Below are 22,845 nucleotides of genomic sequence, written 5' to 3'. Positions count from 1 at the left end.
AGCAAGGAGAGCCTAGGAATCAGCAGGTCCTAGTCAAAAGCATTCCTTGGTCCTCCTCCTAACATCCGTAGGAAAAAATGAAGCAGTGTCAGACTAGTGTAGAATATGGCAACTCCTGAAACTGAACAGCTGACAGCTTTAGGACTGGGGGATGTACTACTGTGTAATGTATGTGGTAGTACTTGTTAGTCTTTGTTCAACTGTGCATAGCCACAGAATATCTTAAAATAAATTGGCTATATGTTTTCACAAAGTGGGTTATACTCTGAAATCACTTATCTGTTTTGCTCAGGAATTCTTCATGTGCTGTTATACCTTTTTCATTCAGATGGCTCCCTTGTTTTAATACTGCATTTACTGTATAGTAGCCAGAGTTCTGGTTTTGCTCCAGTGATGTTGCAGTTCAGCACTATTTTCCTCAAGCTTTGTTTAATACTTTCATCCCCAAAGTGGCATAGTGCAGTGGTACTTTTTTCCTACTGCTGTATTTGTGTTCTTTGTATTTTCTTTAGGTGATTTATCTTGCAGGTATAGTATGTTTGCACATTCTTTCTTAGAACAACCTGTTTGTAAACACGTGTCACTCAATTTCATACTAAAATGCCAATAGAATAGCTATTTCCAAGACACATTTTTCATACTATATTTAGATGCTTATTAGAATTCATCTTTTATATAGAACTTGTTCATCTTTTAAATGTGCCTCCTGAAATAACCACTGCCTGCTTTCCTCTTGATGGCTGGGACCTGCCTCACCCTTGCCTTTCTCCAGAGCTGTCAGTAATGCTGAAGATCCGTTCTCATCACTGTGGGACCTCAGCTCCCAAATCAAATACGTGAAAAACATATTTGTGTGATATTTGTAACAGGAATGCTGGATATCTGAGTTTGTCTGTAACTCATGCATATTTTGAAGATACATTCTAGTGTTTTATCTCATCTCTGAAGTGGCCTCTTTGAGCTGGAATTAGCAACATCTGTAGCTATTAATGAAAATGCTTCAGAATAGACTTGCAATAACAAGACTTCAATTCCTACATTCTTTGTTTTTTGTGGTCATTTGTGCACATCTGAAACCTTGTCTCTTACCACAGCAAGTTCCTGTGCAGAAGAGTAGTTATGAGTTGGAACTGAGGCTGTGAGAGTCTAGGTAAATTTTTAAGTATGTTAGGAAGCCTGGAATTTAAAAACAGATCTCTTAAATTGTAGGTTTGAGATTTAACTACTAAATTACTTCTTCTTTTCTTTTAAGTACTTGATGACTTTACTATGCTTTTATACTTCTTTCATTTGTCTTCTGTTCTAGTCTAGTTTTTCCTCTTGTACTTTAAAAAAAAAAATCTGTCATCACATTGGCCTGCTTTATTTGCCTTTGCATTTAGCCTCTTTTTTTCTTTACTGATTTTAATCTTAGCTTCTGTTTCCCTTTGGCTTTGCATGGACTTTTTTTTTTTCTCCACTTGAAGATCATGTTGTTTTAAGAATGTTTTCCCCTCTGTCCTGTTGTTCCACCTCTAGGGGATATTTATTTGTTGTTATAAACTTCTTCACAAGAGTGACGGATACTATTTTTCTTATCTGATTCATACGTGATATTCATGAACTACCATTACAAAATATCACAGATCTTCGCTACCTTTAGCTTTCTGAAGAAGTCATGCCATCCTTTTTCCTGCTGCAGTGCAGTCAGCTATGCTTATGTCAGTCCTAATGGTTTTTGGTCCAATATGTTGTGCAAGAGCTCCAGTAATGGAGACTGTACAACTACCCAGACAAATCCTTTTCAGTATCTCATAATTCTTAACTCTTGAAGGCAAATTCCCTACTCCCTTTGTGTCTTACCCGAGCCCTTTTTCTGCAGTTTAAGCCCATTACTACTTCTGCAATGTACCAAGGACATGGAATAAGGATTTCTTTTTCTGCATATTTAAAAAACTGCTATGATTCTCCTCAGTTTTCTTTCAATTAACTAACACTGCTTCTATTGATCTTTCTTGCATAAGGTATCTTTTAAGATGTATAGGTCTGTGATCTGTGATTATGGATGTCATTTAGGATCGCTGTGATTAAATCAACATTCCATAAGTGTAATCCATGGATATGTCATGAAGGAAAACTCTGGCTTGTGTTTCCAGGCTCTCCTTAGCGCCTTTGGAATTTCATATCTCATTACAGCCCTCATCTCTTATTTTACTTTTTTAGTTGCTAAGTTGGTACTTCCCACTGAAGTTTGGAGATCTGCTTACTACCATATAGTGTCTCTTCTCCCATAAAATCTCAAGCTGGGTATACTTCCCAGAAGTATTGAGATACACAGACACATATATATGTTTCAGTCATTCATCCTTAAAATATGCTGTCAAAGCCATTCTTCTACTGTTGGAACTCTGTTCTCATGTTTCCTTTTGTTCTGTGGGAGTTGCTAAGATTTCCCATTGAAATTTATTTTAAATGCTTGTTCTTTTGTGCAGATTCACTGCACGGTCTTGTCTCCCACAGTGTAGACGGGTTACAATGGAGACGATGGTAACCTGGCAGTGATACAGGAGCACATTACTTGCAGCTGCAGTGAGATTTCACCCAGCATTCTGCTGCAGAGTACTTCACACTTCCAAATGAATCATGGTTTTCTCTCTGTTCTCATTGCTTGGGCAAATATTTCAGTGTTGTGTAGACTTGGAGCAGTGATCTATGTGAGAACCAAGATTCTTGTTTTCCTGCCTCTTGTACATGCTTACCTACCAAGCAAGCTTTTTAACACTTGATAAAATAAGTCTGTTTCCATCGTGCAATGATACGTTTTTGTAAATCTGAATACAAGTAAAGAAATTCATGTCTGTTGCCAAATGTTCTGGCTGGATGCCATCACTGGTGTTCTGGCTTCATCCAGATGATGAATGTTCCCTGTCAAGCCTGCAGCCTAGTGAGAGAGGACAATGGTACAGAAGTACTGTAATTATCTAATCAACATTGCTTTAGAATGTTAAGCAAATGCAATTCTTTAATACTCTAGTTTTACTATAGCTGTCAATTAGCATGTACAAATGTAATTTATACAGGGAAACTGAATAGAGGAAATATTGGCTTTTAAGTTACTTTACTCCCCTCTAGTGGTCTTATACCATATGTACTTTTACATAACACCTAATCACAATAGATTTAAGGGTGGTGTTAATAATCTGTTTAAAAAAAAAAAATCAAGTCTACTGTTAACTACTCCTTCCTTCTGCTCATTATCTCTTTCTGCAGTGAAATCAGACAGGGTCACTTGCCAATGTAACTCCCTAAACTAAACTGTTCTTTTTATATTGACTCTAGTAAAATCCAAGCTGCACCCACAGCTTTAAAATCAACACGCATTAAAAAATCTTAAAGCTGTGTACAAAACTTTCTTTTCCTGTGCCTTCAAACCTGTTTCAAAGGGACATTAGTTTCAACATTAGTGACTCAAACTGCAACTAAGTGTGTAGAAACATCAGCAGAAACTAATCACAACTGTAGTGCTCTATGGTTGTTCTGAAAGAGATGTCAGTTTTATTGTGCACCTAATGTCATTTGAGCCTCTGCAAGCTGTGGGACATACAGAGGCTGTTGAGTGACTGGGATCTGCCTTTTAAGCTTGCCGATTGGCCATTTTGTGTAGGATGCAGCTTCTACTAGCTGGGAAGCAGACAAGAACATACAGGATCAGAATGGAAACTGCTGGTTTTCAATAATCCTCCTGGCTCTTTGCTCAAATTACTGATTTTGTAAACAACAGTATGGAGCTATGCAGCATGGGCTTAGTTAAGCAGTAGTTAATAGTTAAGTTTGTGACCAAATTTGTCTTTGTGTTCTAGGGTCTATGTTTTAAAGGCTTTGAAATGAGTTGCTAATGCAGTACGCTTGGACAACATAAGATGCATGACTCCTTTCTCCTTTTTCTGCTCAGAAATTTATTAAGAAAAATGTGCATAGAGGATTTGCTTTTCAGAAGCTAGCTGCTCTTTTCAAACAATCTGTTTGGAACTTGTTCTTTTTTTCTAGAATGTCTTGGACTATTATTTGGAAGAAAAGAAAGAGAAAGAAGGGCATAGAGTCAATAAAGAAAATTTCGACAATTTACAATTAGAAAATAACGTTATCTTAAAATACATCACAAATCTGTATTTGTCTTCATATTTTGCTAAGGCAAAAAAATTGAAGCATTCCAAGCATGAACAAACTTTACTACTATTTGAGTGAAACCTCTTGTTTTAAAATCAGTCTCAGTTTGTAAACCTTTATAACTTCAAAAAAAGACAAAATCGAAATGAAACAGTTTAGGAGATATAAACCTGGCTTTTTAAAAATTTTCCTCCAGGATTTTTCTTTTGTGTAAAACTTAAATATCTGTTTCCTTCCAAGCTGGAAGGAAACCAAATCTGAGAAGAAAAATCCATCATAAAAATTAACTTTTGTCTTCCTGCTCTGTTCTTGCAAGAGATGCTTTGCTCGTTAGCGATGCATGTTATAATACCCAATAGCTGGGGAAACTATTTCCTACATTTCTCAATGTTATTCCCTTTAGGTCATTAACAGATAGTTCTAATAAACAGGAACTGAGCCAGTAGAGGCTTTGACTCTACTTATCATTTTGTATGTCTGAGCAGTCCCCTTGACCAATTCATCAGCCAAGGAGTTTAACTTGTTCTCATTTCTTCTCTTGACCAGCAGAGTCAACAGTGAAACAAGATCAAAATCATTCACATGTACACATGTAGGAAGCAGGTAAGATATCTAATGTGACATGAAGTTATCTCTTTAGCTGTAGAAACCACACAGCAGAGAGCTGGTGCAGAAGGTTTTTTACTCGAATAAGCTAACAGGCTCTGCCTGAGGATGTGCATAGGCCTGAGTAGAGAAGGATCCACTGCCCCTTTGGGCATCCTGTCTGATACTTGGCAATACTGTGGGGTGCTGGCGGGGTGGACATGTCTCAGCTGTGTCACTCCAGCATTGCAATGTGGACACCTGGGCTTGATAGCTGAAAGAAGTGTCTCTGCTTCCTTTGGTGGTATTACTGTTACTCCTCTCTGCAGCTCTCTACATCAAATCCATGTAGGCGTTCAACAGCCTTGCAATTTCAGGCATGGGTATGCTCCAATTACCCTCCTGCAAGAAGCAGATGTCATTTAAGAGCTCTGCAACTTAGCATGTGTGTCTCAGTAGAACCTTGTGTCTTTGTGCTTAGGGAGAATTAGGATCTTGGTCAGTGTGATTCAAACTCAAAGATACTAGGTCTCCAAAAGAGAGAAAATCTACTGAAACACTGTGTCACAGTAGAAGTATCAAAGAAGAAATGGTTGGGTAGATCCCAATATGAAGCTCACCATCTCTGTAACCCTATTTGTCAGATCACAGAATGGTTGAGTTTGGGGGAGAGCTCCGGAGGTCATCTGGTCCAACCACTGCTCAAGCAGGACCACTCAGAGTCAGTTTTACAGGGTTTTGAATATCTCCAAGGATGGAGACTCCACAATCTACCCAGTGTAATCTGTTCCAGTGCTCAGTCACCTTCTCAGAATCTCGTTAATAGTTCAGGAAGGTTTCATCTTGGTTGAGAACCCACTTGTCAGGTAGATGGTGAGGTAAGGCAGGATCCTATTATTTTGGGCAGACTTAAGTTTAGTAAATGAGTTCCTATCAGATACACAGAATGTTTGAGGTTGAAAGGGACCTCTACAAAACATCCAGCCACCAAAAGTTTATGCCTCCTTCCTACAGATTATGCCTTTTAGGTCAGCATGCTTTTTACTCCTGCATTAATGCATTATTGTACTTTCTAGCATCTGCCTGGGCTCAATCCCACCTGCATTCAACACAAATGGAAGATTCCTACTCTGGTCCTTCTGTTAGAGTTAAGAGAATGCAGAAATAGGTCCAGATATGCCAGAAGAGCTGTCTTCTACAGAACGTTACTTGGTTAAGCATAGAGCTAACAATTTTTCATGCTATGGGGTTCAGCTGTAAATTGCAGTCCTTTCTTGAAAATATTTACTTATTGTTTTTCCTTTTTCCCTTGCAAACAGCATTATACCTTTTTTTTTTTTAACTACAGGGAGACAAAGAACAACTTGTGAAACAAACCTATCAAAGGAGAGTAAGCAGCTACCAGAGTTGCTTAGGCTAGCTTACCCTTGAAATGCAGTTTATTTTACTGCTGTGGCGATGGGCAAAAACCACTGCTAACAACAAAATCCCAGAAACAAACAGAAAACAATGGGAAAGGGCCAATAATATTTCACATATTTCAAATTTTTTTCAAATATTTTTTTCAAATATTTCAATATTTCAAATGCTGAGGAAAAGAGAGTTTTTCCAGCCTTTCATGGAGAATGATCTTCATCAGCACATATGCATATCAGGGATCCGCTGAACTGATATAATAGTGCAGTTGTTTTTATAACACATTAAGCTCTGAATTTGTTACTGTTGAACGTGTGTATTAGTGCGTGATATGTATGTGAATTCTGAAGACTTGATTTCTATGAGTTGGAGTAAATTCAAGAAGCATTAATTTGTTGTTTCAGACAACGCTGCGAAGATTTGTTTGCATTTTCACCATGTAGGAGTCTGAATATTTAGTCAGCAAAACTGCATGAATTTGTTGCTCTTTCACTATTAGTGACAGAAACTTAGCCATGTAAGTGAAGAGCCTCATCTATAAGCCAAATAATGGTGATGACTGCATGTTTTGAAAAGGAGGAAAGGCATTGTAGCCAACTGTACGAAAGGAATTGTTTCCAGTTCTCCATGATGCATCAGAATTCATGTAATGCTGTTGTCAGAAACTCTGCCACTTTATCTTAGCTTAACTGATGGAATTGTACTCACATCTCTGAAGTCAGGGCATGTTCTGAAGTCCACTGAAATAAATGAAGGGGAAGAAAAATGATCTCAGGCTTTGGACTAGGCTTGTACTGCCAAGCGAAGCTTCTCCAGATCATTGCAGTGCACAGAAACTCTGTTTTCCCAATAGTTTATCATAAAATGCGTCCAGACTGGAGTCTCTGAAAGATTAACTTATCTTGAAAAGGCAGCTTGAATCTCCTTATTTACACCACCCACTGTTTTATCCATAAAATTAGACTTCCTTCCTTTTAGTGACAAACAGGAGTGGGAAAAGTCAGCCTTACCGTGTATCCATGTATCTATAGATGGATAGATATAGACCCCCATTTTCCCAAGCATCTCCCACCCATGAGTATTTTTCCTTGGCTCTCCGTTATTGGTGTCAGATGACATTTCCTCTACTTGACTGTATGCCTGTATGACTTCTGTTCTTGTTTGTCTGAAGTTATGTGGTGCGTTTGTTGGTGTGGAAAGGATTTCAAATAGCAAAAAATGGTTTTCAACGTTTTTATTGAAAATTTATTGCGTCAAAAGCCTGTCCCTTTAAAAAAAGAAATGCAACAGTGCATTTTCCTCTGAACTCCACTGTATCCACCACAATAATACTGATTTTCAGAGGACTGATATTGATCATTTGCAAACAAAATAAGGTTTAAATGTATTTATTGTTGTTGTTAGAATCACTTCTCCTATTTACACTGTAGCCTGAGTAATTTATGTCAGAAACACTGGTACAATGTATTCACAATTCAGGAGTTCTAAATAATGAATTTTAAATTATCCCTATATTTTAGCCTTCCTTGTAGGGAAGAAAAAGAGGTTTCAAAAATATGCAGAGCTTTCCTCCTGTGTCCCATTTTGTTCTCAATTAAAGCTGCAGTATTTGGAATCTATTGCAACTTCCTACTCAAATGGTTTCCGTAACTTCATTTGGTTCTTTGTAAAAATGATACTGTTTTAACTTAACTGTATTTATTATTTCCTGTGTTTCCTTAAAATGAAATGCAGCCTGATTTATTTGCATTATTTATATGCTTTATAGCTACTTGTTTTAGGACACAATCAGCTTGCTGCAAACTGAGCCAGTGTGTAAATGGGAATGGGCTAATAATGAAATGAAATAGTTCTGAAGGTAACAGAAAATTTCCTATTGACTTCTGTGGGATGAATATACCCATGTAGCAGTACTGCAGCTTGATATACAGTATGTTCAAGAAGTATGTGCTAACAATTGGATTATGTTCTATCCAATGTGGTGTATAAAGAACCTTGCAGCTGACGGGCATTTTGAGACAATGAGGACTGCCTGCTGGTGCTTTATGAGCCTGCTAAAACAGCCCCCGTGCTGATTCTTGGTAAGTAAGTTTTAGCACTTTAGACAGACAGGATGGGGGGAAAAAATGTCCCTGAATGATTTTATATCCAGTAAGAAGTCACAGACTCCAGATGAGGCTGTCTCACTTAGTTGACTGGTATCTAGAAAAGCCAAGGAAATGAAGTCAGCCTTTGGAAAGTTACTGAATAAAGGAAAGAGCAGAGCAGAGCTGTACTGAACTTTTCACTGGCTGGAGACTAATCACTATCATACGTGAGTCAGCAGTGTGCCCTTGCAGTGAAGACCAACTGCAGACGGGAATGTTAGCAGGAACAGAACCAGGCAGTGGAGAGAAGTGATTTTTCCCCTCTACTGGCATTTGGGAGACTGCGTTGGCAGTGGTGCACCCAGTTCTGGGCACCTCAGTACCAAACTAAAAAAGCTCTATCAGCTTAGTAAGCCTTACAGAGGGCCACCAGGATGGTTAGGAGCTAAAGCAGTGACCTCTGAGGGTAGGTTAAGGAGGATCTTAAAGCTATTTTCAGAGGAGAAAGAGCTTGACTCTTTTGAGTGATGAGCAGTGATGAGAAACAACAGGCAGAAGGTTTAATAACAGAAACTCCTATTAAGCACTGGGGAAAATTCACCACAATGAGAGCCTGTCAAACACTGGAATAGGTTGTCCCAGAGAGGATGGGGGATCTCTGTCCTTGGAGGTCTTGAGAACTCTGCTGGGTTAGGCCTGAACACTCTGCTCATACACTGCTCCTGCTCTTCACAGGGGATTGTACCAGATGAGCTCCACAACGTAAATTCGTGTCTGGTTCTACAAGAAGTCCATATGCAATGCTATCATAGTATTATTCCTCAAAGGAAAGGCCTTGTAAATTAAATGTGGTGGGTTCTGAGTCTAATCCCCAGTCTCTTATTACCTATTTTATTATTTCAACTGCATCATGGGGAAACTCCCTATCAACCGAGACATCTCATAGCTAGAGGAACACTGAGATGGAAAACAGAGGCAGAGACACCCAATCCCTTGCTGACACAATGTCTGAAGGAATGTAGGGCCTGATTCAGCTGTCTTTGTTTGAGTCAGTAGGGAGTTTTGAATAAATGAGATCTACAAGAAGAGGCTAGTTACTGATTTCCACCCACTTGGATTGCACTAATTCTCATAAAAAGTTGTATCCGTTTTGCTCAATGTCTTAGCCTGAAAAATCACCCAGCAGTTGACATTTCATGCTAAGCCATGAAATTTCTTTCTCTTTACTTCTGTGCTTACAGGTGGGATTTAAAAGGTCACCTGGGACAAACATAAGATTGAGGGAAGTAGTCTTGCAACTGTTACTCAGGCAAAATTCCCATTAAATTTGACAGAGTTATAGCTGACAGAACAAGAATGTATATTTCCTCTGCTTGCACTAAGGCTGTTATATATTTAAATCAAAGAAACAATTGCTATTTTAAAATTTCCTAGATCTATGTGTAGAATTGAATATATGTCAGCGTGTGCTGTATTGGGCTGAGATTTTTTAAATTATTTTTCTTTCCACTGTATTTCAGTTGTATTTCTATTCAGTGCTAGTCTTACAACACCAGATTGTGCTTCCCCTTCCTGGAAGACAGAATAGGAATTGTAGGTTTTCTTCCAGTTCACTTAGCTTTTCTTAAGGGCACACGTGAATAGCTGTTAATGTAATCTCGTATGTCTTCAGTAAATGGAGATGTAGTATAACGGGGTCACTCTTATTAGGTGAAGGTTGATTTAAACTATGGTTTTAGAAAGAAAATATCGTACTGAAATTTCCTTAAAGCAGTACTGAGAAAAGGGTGTGTCTGAATTAGGGCATTTCTGGTTTCCTTGTGATTTCTTTGTTGCTGATACTTACGAATCCTGGTGTTTTAGTGGAGTAAGGTCATTCATTTCCTTCAGACCTTAGAGAGGGCAAATCCACTCATTCTTTGAATTCATCTCTAAATTTTGGTGGGGTCATACTAAAGTTTGCTTTGCTCTAGTAAATCAGATGAATTATTTTCTTTAAGATGATAATTTCTGTACTAGAATTGTCCCACACACATCAACAGGAGATGCATTGAATCTGTGTGAGATGAGTAGCTTTATGGTCATCTAAGATACAACTGAGATAAAATGCTAGAATTTCTCCAGTAGTACATAGGCCTCTAATGTCTGCACCAAAAGTGCCCTTCTTTCAATTCTTATAGTACTACTGGGATATTATCCCAGCACCTCACACAGTCTATCAAATTATGGATTTACATTCTAATGTAGGACTGGATTTACTCCTCCTCCATTATAAACTAAGTTGACAGAGTAAACCTCTTACTTACTTATTTTGCAAAAATAAAATAAGCCTTAAGTGAAATGTGTCCCCCCAGAGCTATCATTAATGGATTTCACAGCTAATTATCTCAGCTAATCTGACCAAGTAGCATTAAGAAAAATGGATGATAGTTTGTTTTATTTTGTAACCTTTTTTTAAATTTAGATATAAACCAGTTAATTGGTCTCAACTTTTGTCTGGATGTAATTATTCTTATACGCTTATAATGTACTTAAAAAAAAAAATACACACACTAAAATTTTCCCACAGTATTTGTTTGCATTGGCATAATCAAGGCTTTCCTTATTGAGAAATATGTACAAAGGACTTACTTATTTTTCCTCACGTGGGTAAATTTGTGAATCTGAAAAATACTGCAAAAATTCATAGAACTGAAATCAACTCTAATTGAAATAAACTCCCAACTCTATCATAGTACTTCCACGTAGTAAGATGGGGGTTTTTTGCAAACGTTCAAGCCGTTATAAATGTCTAATGATTATGAAAATTCTCATAAGCATCCTACAGAAGGAGAGGGAGAAATGTTTGCCTGGCATGAAAAGGACCAGCTCAGGAAAGGCGCAGAATTGTGCTGGACACCATCCACCAGGCATCACTGCTGCTGGACACAGAACATTGGCACTGAAAACTTCAGTTCTCTGGTTTTATGAAGATTCAACAGCAGGATAAACAGGTATTTCTGTAAAAATTAGCTCAATTCTAAGAATGCAGTCACAGTATAGAACGAAGTATTTCTATCTGTGATGTTGATAAGCATGAGGCAGTGCGCTATGGCATGGCTTGCTATATATCTTTTATTAGAGGAATGCACCTGATTTGTTTTACAGGGTGTGTGTGTTTAGGGGAGTGGGGGAGTTGCTATGTAAATATTTTGAATCGTTGCAGTTGGGTATCAGCTTGGACGCAAAGATGGTCTGTCTTCATTCCCTGATATAATTCATTTAACTATGATTATTCTCCTCTGCTTTTGGGCTCTGGTCATAATCCATACCACCCTCGACCTCTAAGAAATGCGATCAGATCCCCTGGGACTGTCACTGACAATCATCTGGAAGAATCGACGCTTTGAATAAGCGGTTGATTATGTGTGATGTCAAATCCCTCTAGGCACGTAACCATAATGCTATATGTTTTGTTCTCAGCATCTTTCAGTTCTGGATTCAATCCCGGTTAATCTAAGCGTTCAGCTTTTTGCCATTAGGGACGGTGATCAATTGGATCATCAGAGTTACTGCTTTGTTTTCTTGAATGAAACTTGTGAGTGGACGACAGTACTTTGGAGGCTGTATAGGAATCCGTTTGTCTGGATGTTCTTCAAAGTCCAAACGTTTGAAAATACTCATGTGCTTGTAGGAAAGTGTGTGGATAACCCTTATCCATAGCTCTGCTTAGCAGCAGAGAGCAGAAGTTGCTTTAAATCTTTTGCCTGTGACAGTGTATTTTTCTAGTGGTTAGAGAACCCAGGTTGGCACTATTTTAAAGCTGTGAATAATTTAAATACTTCTAGTATGTAAACATATTATTTAAAATGACACATCACAAGTTGATGATGTGCTGCATATTTCACTAGATTAATTAACGGACAGCCCACATATCATGTAACATTACTTCATATAGTGTAATCCATATTTCTGCAACCATCCAAGATACCAAATAATACATCATTAAATGTTCTCGAAGATATGAGAAAATCATCCCCTTAACCTGGTGTATAGGGTGGATATTTTTTCTTTCTTCATCTAGAAAATTAAAGCTGTTGAAACAGAGCATGTTGCAAACAAAAGAACATTAGAGTAAATAGTAAACCAAAATTCCTGGTGTAACTTACACTTGCTTACAGGTAGATTCTATAAACCTAACTGGTAAATATGTAACAACATATATATATATATATTTTGCAATGGTTTGCTTTAAAGATATTGACCTTCTGTCTTCATGAAGTAGGTGGTTAGGTTTTTATCGTACACACAGGTAGGTGAAAGAAGAGAATGGCATGTCAGTGTTCTGCACATTCCAGGTTTCTTAAGTGCAAGAAGAGTTACTACCACCTAGTCTCTGCTATTTTAAATGAATTTTAGTTTGCCACTGCTAAGGAAATGCAAAATCCTTTGCACAATGTTATATTGTCACTTTAATAAGCATTGGCTTAAAAACACCCTCTCTATGAAATCCTGCAGTGGTAGGCTGACATGAAAAACAAGGATGAAAAATCAAATTCCTATTTATCCTTATCAATTGTAGCAAGAAAATGAATGTTTCAGGTTTATTGAAATCCCTCTCTTACATTTCTGTGGTGCAAACTACAAATCTGCAGTACTCTGCATGCAAAATCAATTAATTCCATTGTGTCCTTTTGTACAAGCTACAAAACAGTGGCATAAGGTTTGGATTGCTACTGTCTCGGGCCTGTTCTGATGCACCGAAGAGCTATGCTCTGAATATCATTACTTCTTTCTTTTGTCAGTATCTCCTATTTCAATGCATGTCTATATTTTACCTGTGTTTTCCTGTTACCATGTTAATCAGTGACACCAGAATGGCCACAGTCAAATGACTGCCAATTTCCTGATAAAAATCAGCCAAAATGCTTTGAATGTTGTTACAGTGCCAAGCACACCCAGCTACAGCACTTTCTGCAGTAGCTTATATACTTCTATAAATGTTTAGAAGGATATTGTGTGTCTTTATACATATATATATGAAATAATACTGTAAAAGGGGATTTAAACATCTTATTTTAAATAGCATATATCGTTCTGTTTCCTCATTACACTTAAGCTGCAGACAGCCTCATACCAGCAAGTCTGACACGGACCTTTTTCCCCTAAGCCATTGTACCAGCAGCGCACAGTGTGCTCAGCATTACCTCTGGCAGTGGCTTGGCAGCTGTGCTGGTGCTCAGCTGTTTCTGAAACGGTGCAGCTAAGCTTTGCAACGTCCATTCAATAATACAGAACCATCCACAAGCAATACCTGCCTGAAACTAACCAAACCTGAAAATACCTCGAATTAAGAAATACAACATTTCTGTCAAAATACTAATAAGTGAAGAGCAGCTGAATGTATACATATCAGTTACTCTCAGTCTGCTTTGCTTGCTTTTGTTGGTTTTGTCTTTCCTGTGTCTGTGGAAACAGGCTAGTTCTAGTATGTATCTACTTGTCTGGAGAATCTAATCTGGGTCTGAGTTGTGACTATTAACCAACACCCCCCAGTCATTTCATTCAGTACTGCAGTTTCCTACGTTTCCAGGGTGGCTGTGGGTTTCTTGAGATTTCTAAGTCAGCCTTAGCAGAGCATGTCAGCAACAAAACAAACACAACCCCACAAGTACGAACTGCAGGATGTTTTTTCTTTCCTTGATAAGGACGAGGCATGTAGTTGTTCTGGAGCTGTCTGTACAGAATTAGGAGTATATACGGATGTGCTCTCTTACCCTGAGAAAGCTACAAATCTGTTAGTTATTAGGGTTGGGTTATGGCTTCAGTTTTCCCGGTCCTCTAAGTACTGAGCTGCAGTCTGGTGATTGAGCTGTGGGTGTCCCTGTTCATCGTGGGGCGTTGGACTGGAGGGCCTTCAAAGGTCCCTTCCCACTCAAGCAATTTCATGAGTTGGAGAAGAGCTTCTCATTGCCATCAGTAAATTTGGGGCTACAGCATGGTTAGCAACTCCACGTTGTCAGTAGGATCTGTGTGTAATTTTGGAAGCAGAAAAGCAACTCCTTTAGAATTCTGGAAGTTAATTGAGTTAATGGAGCTTTCTTGTTACTCTTACCATCCAGCTTGTGTTTTATTTCCAGCGGAAACTCCTTGGTGCAGATTCGTCATTCCCCTGGCTCTGTGCTAACAGTTTGGATTGTATGGGTTGTGTTGATTCTAGCATTGGCCACATTGAATGTGTTTGTTTTCCACCACTGAAAGTTGATCCATGTCATCCTTGTGCGCAAATTGCCCCTGCTGGGGGCGGAGTGTGCAACTTTCTACTTTGAGTTCATCTTTCATTTTGCTGAAAAACAGCTGCTGGAGACCAAGAAACAAGAAATTCAGTGTTGTAAGACACACAATTATTCACAGAACTTCTCACTGTGCCTCTCTTGCCCTCAGCTCAGCTTTCCTGTAAACCAGAATTGCCCTACTGCTCCTGGGCGAAGATGACAATGCTAATAAAATCTATCAAAGCCACAAAATCTAACAAAGCCCCTGCTTCTGCCTGTGGAATAAAGCAATATTGGAGCTATAGCATTAAAATTTTCCACTTAATTCTTGGTTTCTCTCATTTAAGTGAGGCCACTTTGTTAGTGTACTGACCCACGTGCGGTAGACTTGGACTCTTGCTCTTTCCAGCTTTTGCCCCAGGGCTTTCAAAGCACTGGGTCCCTATCTCTGCCATGCTAAGTGCTAGACAGTGTATTGTCCGCTATGCAGGATCCTCGAAGGTGAAGCTCCCATGGCTGCTGTTTTTCCTTATAAGGGAAGTACAGATGCTATGTTTTACTTTCTGAACGCTGCTAAGTGGATGCATAATGCTGTACCTTTAGGACTTGTCTAGAGCAAATCGGAGCTGCAGCAGTCCCACCATGTCGCTGCAGCCACTTACTCTGCAGATTAACGTCACCGAGCTCCTGCCGCTTCCCCCTCCCGGGACCCGCGGGGTGACCGCAGCGGGCAGCGGCCGAGCCCCGGCTCCGGGCAGCACCGCCTGCGGGCCGGGGGCCGTCGAGGCAGGGCATCCCGCAGCCCGGGGAACTCGGGGCGCAGGTGCCCTCCTGCCCGGAGCTCTCCTGCCGCCGAGGGCTCGGCCCGGCCGCCTCCCACCCCCGGAGCCCCCGGGGTGGCAGTTCGGGGGTGGGGGGACATTTTTATTCACCTCTCTCTCGCGAGAAAGCGGTGCGCGGGCGATACTTGAAGAGGAGGGGGGGGAGAGAGAGGAGGGGAAAAAGGAGGAGGAGGGAGGGAGGGAGGGGGCAGCTGGAGCCGCAGCTGGAGTAGCGGTGGGTGCAGCGGCCGCAGCTGGAACAGCAGCGGGAACGGCAGCCGGCGGCGGCGGCTCCAGCGGGTGCGCGCCCCTCGCAGCGGGTTCTCCCGGGGCGGGCGGGCTGGGCGCGGGGCTCCGTGCCCTCGGGGCTCCCTGTCCCGGCTGGGCACCGCGCTCCCGGCTCGCCGCGGTGCCCGGCAGGCGCTTTCACCCCGGAGCGGCTCCGAGAGCAGCGGCGGCGGCCGCGGGCGGTCCGCGGCGGGTGCGGGAGCCCCGCGACTGCCGTCCCTCGAGGGAAGGCGGAGGGAGCGCGGCCGCGAGCAGCCCCTCGCCATCCCCCGCGGCCGCCGCCTCCCGCGGGCGGGTAGCGCTGGGCTGGCCGGGGGCCGGCGGGGGCGGGGGGCGCGAGGCGGCCGTGCCCGCTCCCCCCCTGACGCCCCTTCGTCCCTTTTCTCCCCGCAGCTCGCTTCGGGGGAGCTCGGCGGAGGCAGCGCGGCGGGGACCGGCGGACTTCGGCGGCGGAGAGGAGGAAGCGGCGGCCGCTCGGAGCCCGGGGGCTCGGGGGACGCGATGTGGCGGGGGCGGCTGCTGGGGATCGCCCTGGGAGTTGCCGTGCTGTGGGCGTCCCAGGCGGGCGCCGCCGCCGCCGCCGGGCACTCCGAGGGGGCGAGCGCCAAGGAGCTGCGGGCCAGCCGGGCCAAGAGGCGAGGGCAGGGCGGCGGCGGGCACGACGCGCTCAAAGGGTAGGTGCGGGCCGGCCCGGGTGCGGGTGTCCCCGCGGCCGTACGCGCGTCCCCGCGCAGGGAGGGGGGCTGCCGGGGGCGGGGGTGCCCCCGGGCTGCGGGGCCGGCTCGGGCGGGGGGCGCCGGGCACCGCCCGCAGCATCCCCGGGGAGCGGAGCCCCTCCGCCCTGCCGGCTGCGCGGCGTCCCGGGCCGGAGAGCCGCTGCGGAGCGGGGCTGCTGAGGCGGCTGCCGGGAGGGGCGCGGGCGGCACGCTGCGGGCTCGCGCATTCCTCCCGCGTCCCCCGTCCCGCTTTGCAGGGAGCAGAGCCGCGCGGAGGCCCGCGCAACGCCGCGTGCTCTTCCCCTCAGCTGTCGTCCCCCACCTCCGCCTTCAGGCTTCTGCCTGCGCGTCGCCCCGTTGCTCGGCGGGCTCTGCTTATCTGCTGCTATTCGTGACCTGAGGAGAGGCGGGGAGTGGGGACCGCTTGCAGCAGAGCTGTCTGGTGCCTGGTTTGAGGGAGCCTGCGTTCGTTAGAGCCTGAAAGGATCGTGAGGCACTGTGGTACATGCGTAGCACGGCGCTCTTAGGAGCAAAGCTGCGTCAGGCAGAATGCTTTCTGAATCCTAACGGAGCACCTTTCCGATGCGAAAAGAATCGTTCAGTCAGCTGATAGGTATTGCGTGTGCGCGCGGCTGAAAGCTGAGTTCGCTGTGAAGCTGAAAGCCTTGCAGTAGTGGAAGGGAAAATAAAATAGAGGTTTAGTTCCTTCAGTGCTCCGATGGAGCTCCTCAGCCCCCAGCCAGATGGTTTCTGGTCAGGCAGAGGGCAGATGTGACAAAGAGGGTATGGAAGTAGTTGTGCCGCTTTAATGATGCGAGGCATTTTTTCTCTTTCCCCGATTTCCCCAGAAGGAGCTGTTACAACTTTATTTTTAGAGGCCTCGATGAGTATGCCTTAATTTCTTGCTAACCTCCTCATCATTCTGTTGTAATTTTATTTATATACAAATTTGAAGTCTTGGCTTTCTTTTCCTGATCGGAAAGGGTTGATGGTTTTAGGTGTTTCTTCTGCAAGGACGGGTGTGAGCTGTGGGCATTGCTTGTCATAGATTTGCTGTGGTAGGGTCAGGCTCTCATTTCGTTTCCTTATACCTTGTCACCTGAGGAACGATTGGACCGAAGCGGATCTTCTCTTTGACAAAGGATGTTCTTGAGGTTAAGGACTACAATATAGCAAACTTTGTTAGACTGATTGCAAGTAATAAAAGTTTGTAAGGAAAAATATTTACCAGAAAGAACCTTTTTTCCTTCAAGATGTTTTAATAAACTTTCTCATTTTAGAACTCTGAGTTAACTGACAAACACCATTTTCTGATCGCTGGGACAAAGTATGCCATGCAGCACATGGGCACTGCCCTGATGGCCTTAGTGGGAGCAGGAGGCAGAGAGCAGAGGATACATTTCTTTGTTGAACATAACTGTACTGTTCAGACAATGATAAGATGCATAATAAAGCAGATGATATTTCACTTTTAATTATTTTTTAAATCTAAAATGGGTGAGGGTGAGTATTAAGTCTTATGAGATGATTCCTATGTTTAGCTGAAGCCTTCCGCTTACTGCGTACTTTGCAACAATTCTTGCTTTTAACGTGAGTTATGCATCACTTTAGTAATCCACAGAGCTGTGGATAGTGGTGTGTCAACTTCAGGTATTTTGCATCTTGTTCAAATACTTGGAATAATACGATTCTGAATGAATGCCCTTGGGAAGGCAGGTTCTTATATGTAATGTAACTACCGGATCTGAGATACAGGAAAGACAAAGCAAGCTGTTAGTTTGGTTGGTAGGCCTTTTTTTTGTAAATCTCATTCGAGGCTGAGAGTGCCCAGGCTGCTTGGAGGAGGTGGAAATCCTTTTGTTAACACACATTCCTCTTTATCTTTGTGGGGAGAATCCTGCAGGACATCGCCAATTTGGAAATGGCGAGCATTTCCTTAGGTGTGGTAGTGTGCTGTACAGGATGAATAAAAAGAATTGTCATTTTAACAGACAAGGTTGGAACTAATTCTTTGGAAATCCAGATGGAAAACATATTTTGAATGGACAGGAACTGCATATACATTAGACAGGGTGAATTCATTATTGAATGGACTGAAGCACTAAAAATACAATTTTACAAGGAGGCTTTTTAACGTGTTCATCAGTACAAATACATTTGGGAATCTGAGAGTTGTAATACAAGTCATAACAGCTGCTGGGAAACTTTATTTGATGTTATTGTAGATGACTAAGACTTTCTTTTCTTGTTGCATTTTTTTTTTTCCTTCAAGTGAACTCTTGCTCTCATGGTAAGAGCATGAGGATACGTTTTTAGATAAATCCTTAAAGTTTAGACATCGTAGGTGTTTGATTATAATGACTACTGAAAGTGTCTTAGTATTAAAAAACAAGTGGGGGAAGTCTCTGTGAATATTGGTCTTTTTTGCAGTTGCGAAGAAGCCTAAGGTTTGCTGGTTTGTTTCTGGGAATTTATCGCGCTTAGCGTTTTTTACTGCAGGCTGTTGATTGCAGATGTTTGCTGTCTTTCCTGTGACCTTTGTCACATTGTTGATGCCAGTGAGCTCTCCCATCACGTGATGTGGTTCTATAAGTATATTTTAGCTTTAATAATTATAAATGCTGTGGAAAGGCTTGCTGACTTGAAACTTGCTGCTCATGTAGTTAGAATCGATGTATCTATGAAGACATTAACAAGAAAGTCTTTATAATGCCATGTGTTTGCACGTGGTGCCTGTTGCCTCTAAATGATGAGAAAGCAATCAGAATAAAGGCAGTAACTATCTCAGTATATAACTTGATTCATCATCTTCATATTCCCCCTTCACAGAAGCGTTACTGGAATCTGTTGCAATTCAGCAAGTTGAAATAATAAGCATCTTATTGAGACACTTTTATCCTCAGAATCCCCAAGGCTTTAACACAAATGTTAACGTCCTGAATTACAAGGCATCAAGCCATTATCGTTCTACTCTTTAAGCGCCAAAATGTATAACACCAATTTTTGAAGGAATAAGAACTACAAAACTGGGCCGCAAATGGGAAGTTCTTTCTAAACAGTGTATACTTGAAGAAAACCGTTCGTATGTTCCAATCATTTGAGTAGAAAGCCAAAAATAATTTACTGGCGATTTGATTGGTACTTTGCAGAATACAGGAAGTATTGTGCTTCAAGATCTTAGGATTAATTAAGATTTCCCATTTTCTGATGACGCCAAACAAAGACCTCAAATTTGGTGAGGATCAATCAGTTCTTAAAAAGTTTTTAAATAACATTTTTCAACCTCTTCTCAGTATAATGGCCAAAGAAAGCCATTATTTGCCTAACAAGTAACTCAGCAGAGATTTTGAAAGAACTAAGACTTCTTCAAGATACCTGAATTGTGGCATGCCTCTAATTCAGGTGCTCCTTAAATACATCTGTGCAGGAGTGGTTTAATTTCATGGTTGTTACTAAGTTGAAATGATAGTGAATATTACAGAACGTAATAGCTAGCTCCAATGCAATTCATAAAGCTCACAGATTAAAGCTATTCTACAGGCAGCTGGTCTTCTTGGACCAATTTCTGTTGGTTGTACTCAATGAAATTCACAGGTTTTCTAATACGCTTCCTTGAGTAAATTCAGTTGGATTTGACCCTTTTTGTGCATCACCACTCTCGGGAATAAAACAAATCTTATAAACCTATAACATAATTCCAGTGTTCAAGTATATAATTAAGGCTTCTGGTTTTCCTTTTAAACCAATATTTACCACTAAAAGCTTGCTGAAGAAAAGCAGACTTTCCGTACCGGTAAATATTGGTTTATACTGAAAAACCTCAAACATTTTTCGTACCACTTTTGGCCTGCGCACCACTGACTGCTGGTGCCGCACCTTGTCCATGTCCCTCTGTGAGCAGCAGGGAGGCCATGATCTTATTTTTATTATTATTTTTATAGTATTATTCTGTACATAAATGGAAATCTAGCTAAGGAGTGAAAAGAGTTCATGGGTGTTGCCATTGTGTCCCGTGTGCCTGATTGTTTTCTCCCAGGGTGTGGTTTAATGTAGATGTGACTTTCTCTGGGGAGCGGGATGTAGGGCACTGACTGTTATCAATGCTTGCTGAAGGGCTTATACTTACAGGGATAACATATTATTTTTGGTTTTAATCATATAGATACATGTCCTCCTCACTGCCACAATGTGGTTTAGTTATGTTTTTGAATATACTACTTTAACCACTGTGTGTAAATTTTAAATGCATTCAATGAAAGCTATCTGACAGTCGTGTGCCCTGGGTTTCTTTATCCAGAGCCAGGAGCAATGCAGGAGCTCCCATGATGGCATTCTTTTTGTAGTTCCACATTGTTCTTGAGCCTGAAGGCAAACATTAAAAAGTAAATAAATCTCCAGGCCTACGTAGTCCTGGTGCTCTCCTCTTAGATTTCCAAATCCTGACATTTGGACACCATCTCTTTTAAATGCCCTTAATCCGGACTATAATTTATGGTTTATGGGTTTAGACTCCCAGGCCAGCATAGATTGTAGTGCAGAATTAGGACTCAATGCGTTTTGGGCATGCCCGTGAAAAGCCATCCCATGGCGTAAACTTTTGGTGAGTACTGTCCCAGGCTGCCTTTCACAAGTGACACACATGCTCCTGTTACCAGCCTCTCAGCCTGTCGTCCCCTGTCATCTTTTCTCTTATCATACTACAGCTGGACTGAAATAGTTTTGATGTGCTCCATATCTGTTATTTGAAATTTGAATCAGATACACTCCCTCCAAAGTACATCAGAAAAATACTTCTGAATTATTTGGTATTTATTTTCCATCGATGATAATAAGTCACTAAAAGAGCAAACAGAAGAAAAAGGCTACGATAAGCAGTGCAGCAATCTTCTTGACATACTGTGTGAAACGTGGTTGTGTTGGAAATATTGTAGTATTGGCTCAGGGGACTTGGATGAGACAAGTTTCCTGTCACCAAGCCCCACTTTGCCAAGACAACATGTTGATGATCAGGAGCTGGATGTAGTTCCTTTCCTTTCTTCCCTTCTTTCATTTATTTATTTAATTTATGTATTTATTTAATTACTTTGCCCCACATTGCTCTTCCTTGTATCAGGTTGGCCTGCTGCCCTCACCCAGGTGCTGCTGAATGGATCGCAGCTGGCCTGCTGTCACTTTGTACTTGGTCTCCAGGTGGAGAATTTCATTCTGGGTTTGCCACTTTATGTCCACTGTTGGAAGGAACATTATTGTTCTCCATCCTGGATGTTTCCTGTTAGGGCTGGCTGTGAGTAGATGGCTGGCAAATTAGAATGAGAGTTATGCTATAGCACTTGCTCAAAAAATAAGAGATGTTGTGGATTATGCTCTGTTTCTTTCCATGCGTTCCAGGTAATCATTTTCTTCCTTGGATACATGATGGGACTGTCTCATCTTATGCAGGATTGTCTGTTTGGACCCTTTCTGCTCTCAGTTTGTAGAAGTTTCATTGAACTTTCGTTGAGTGGCAGATGATGTTTGCTCTGTAGGATGCATAAAGGATTGAGGGAAAGAACAGCACCTGTGGAGAGGGCATCTGGTTGCAGCAATGCACGGAGAATTATCTATGGTTACAGTGCAGGTTTGGAGGGAGAATTATTTGGAGGAAACTGAAGAAGCCAAATCATGGTTAAGATTTGCAAAAGTAAACTTCTTTCTTGTTGATAGCCAATACAAACTTCATCTTGCGTTCAGTGGTAGTTCAGTCTGATCTGGATATGCTTGCTGTATTTCCTGGCTGAGCTGCTGTATGTGCAGCTTCACTGCAGTGAAGTACTGCAGTGGCAGCATTTGGTACTGTATTGGGCTTGGGGCTATGGACTTTGAAGCTTGGGGCTGCTCTCAATTCACAGGGAGCAATGGGAGAATCACTGGGCCAGAGTTTGTCAGGAATGGCTGTCTGCTTCATTTACAGTGACTCTGAATGAAATTGCAGCTTCTGTTTTTCTAGTGCCTATTTTCCTTTCCTGCCATGTGTCATTCAGCTGTGCTGCTCACCTCGGACAGTCTTGTTTGTCATTCATCTTCCATCCTGCAAATGTGAATGCTTTCTGTATGAACTTCAATGCAAGTTTTGACAAGGGCCGCTTTAAACACATTCATGGATTTAGCAACCTCTGGTTATTAGAACAGTAGTACACAAACTATTTAGCTGCGTGTATCAGCAGAACTTCCTCCTGATATAAGTGTAGCAGACATTGGATAGTCAGAGGCCATCTCTCCTTAAGCAAGACTTTAGGAGGTAGGGATCTTTGAATATATACATATGGAAGTAGTCAGGAATTAATCATGAGCTTTTTCTCTTGCAGTAGGATCACCTTCCATCTTGTTACTCTTCATTTCCATCCTGAATCCTAAAGACAAAGAAGACGTGGATGCATCTATGTCACTTTGGTCTTACTCCCTAGACTCAGTAAATATTTTTGTAAAATGGAACAATTGTGGCCTGGAGTGTTTCTGATTATCCATTGCACTCCGCTGGAAAATACATTCTAGC

At 41.9% G+C, this 22,845-nt stretch overlaps 1 protein-coding gene across 1 annotated transcript in view; it reads left to right on the top strand.

The window, feature by feature from the left end:
- The window catches only part of FBN1 (fibrillin 1), a 151,975-nt gene continuing 145,148 nt past the window's right edge, over positions 16,019-22,845 (top strand). The window contains exon 1 of the mRNA XM_021407256.1: positions 16,019-16,271. Within this exon, the coding sequence (XP_021262931.1) occupies positions 16,099-16,271 (173 nt within the window). The 5' untranslated portion in view covers positions 16,019-16,098. The remainder of the gene's footprint in view (positions 16,272-22,845) is intronic.

This window comes from Numida meleagris, chromosome 9 (assembly GCF_002078875.1).
Source record: "Numida meleagris isolate 19003 breed g44 Domestic line chromosome 9, NumMel1.0, whole genome shotgun sequence".
NCBI lineage: Eukaryota > Metazoa > Chordata > Aves > Galliformes > Numididae > Numida > Numida meleagris.
Note: the sequence above shows the minus strand (reverse complement) of the source record. Positions and strands in the feature narration are given on the sequence as shown.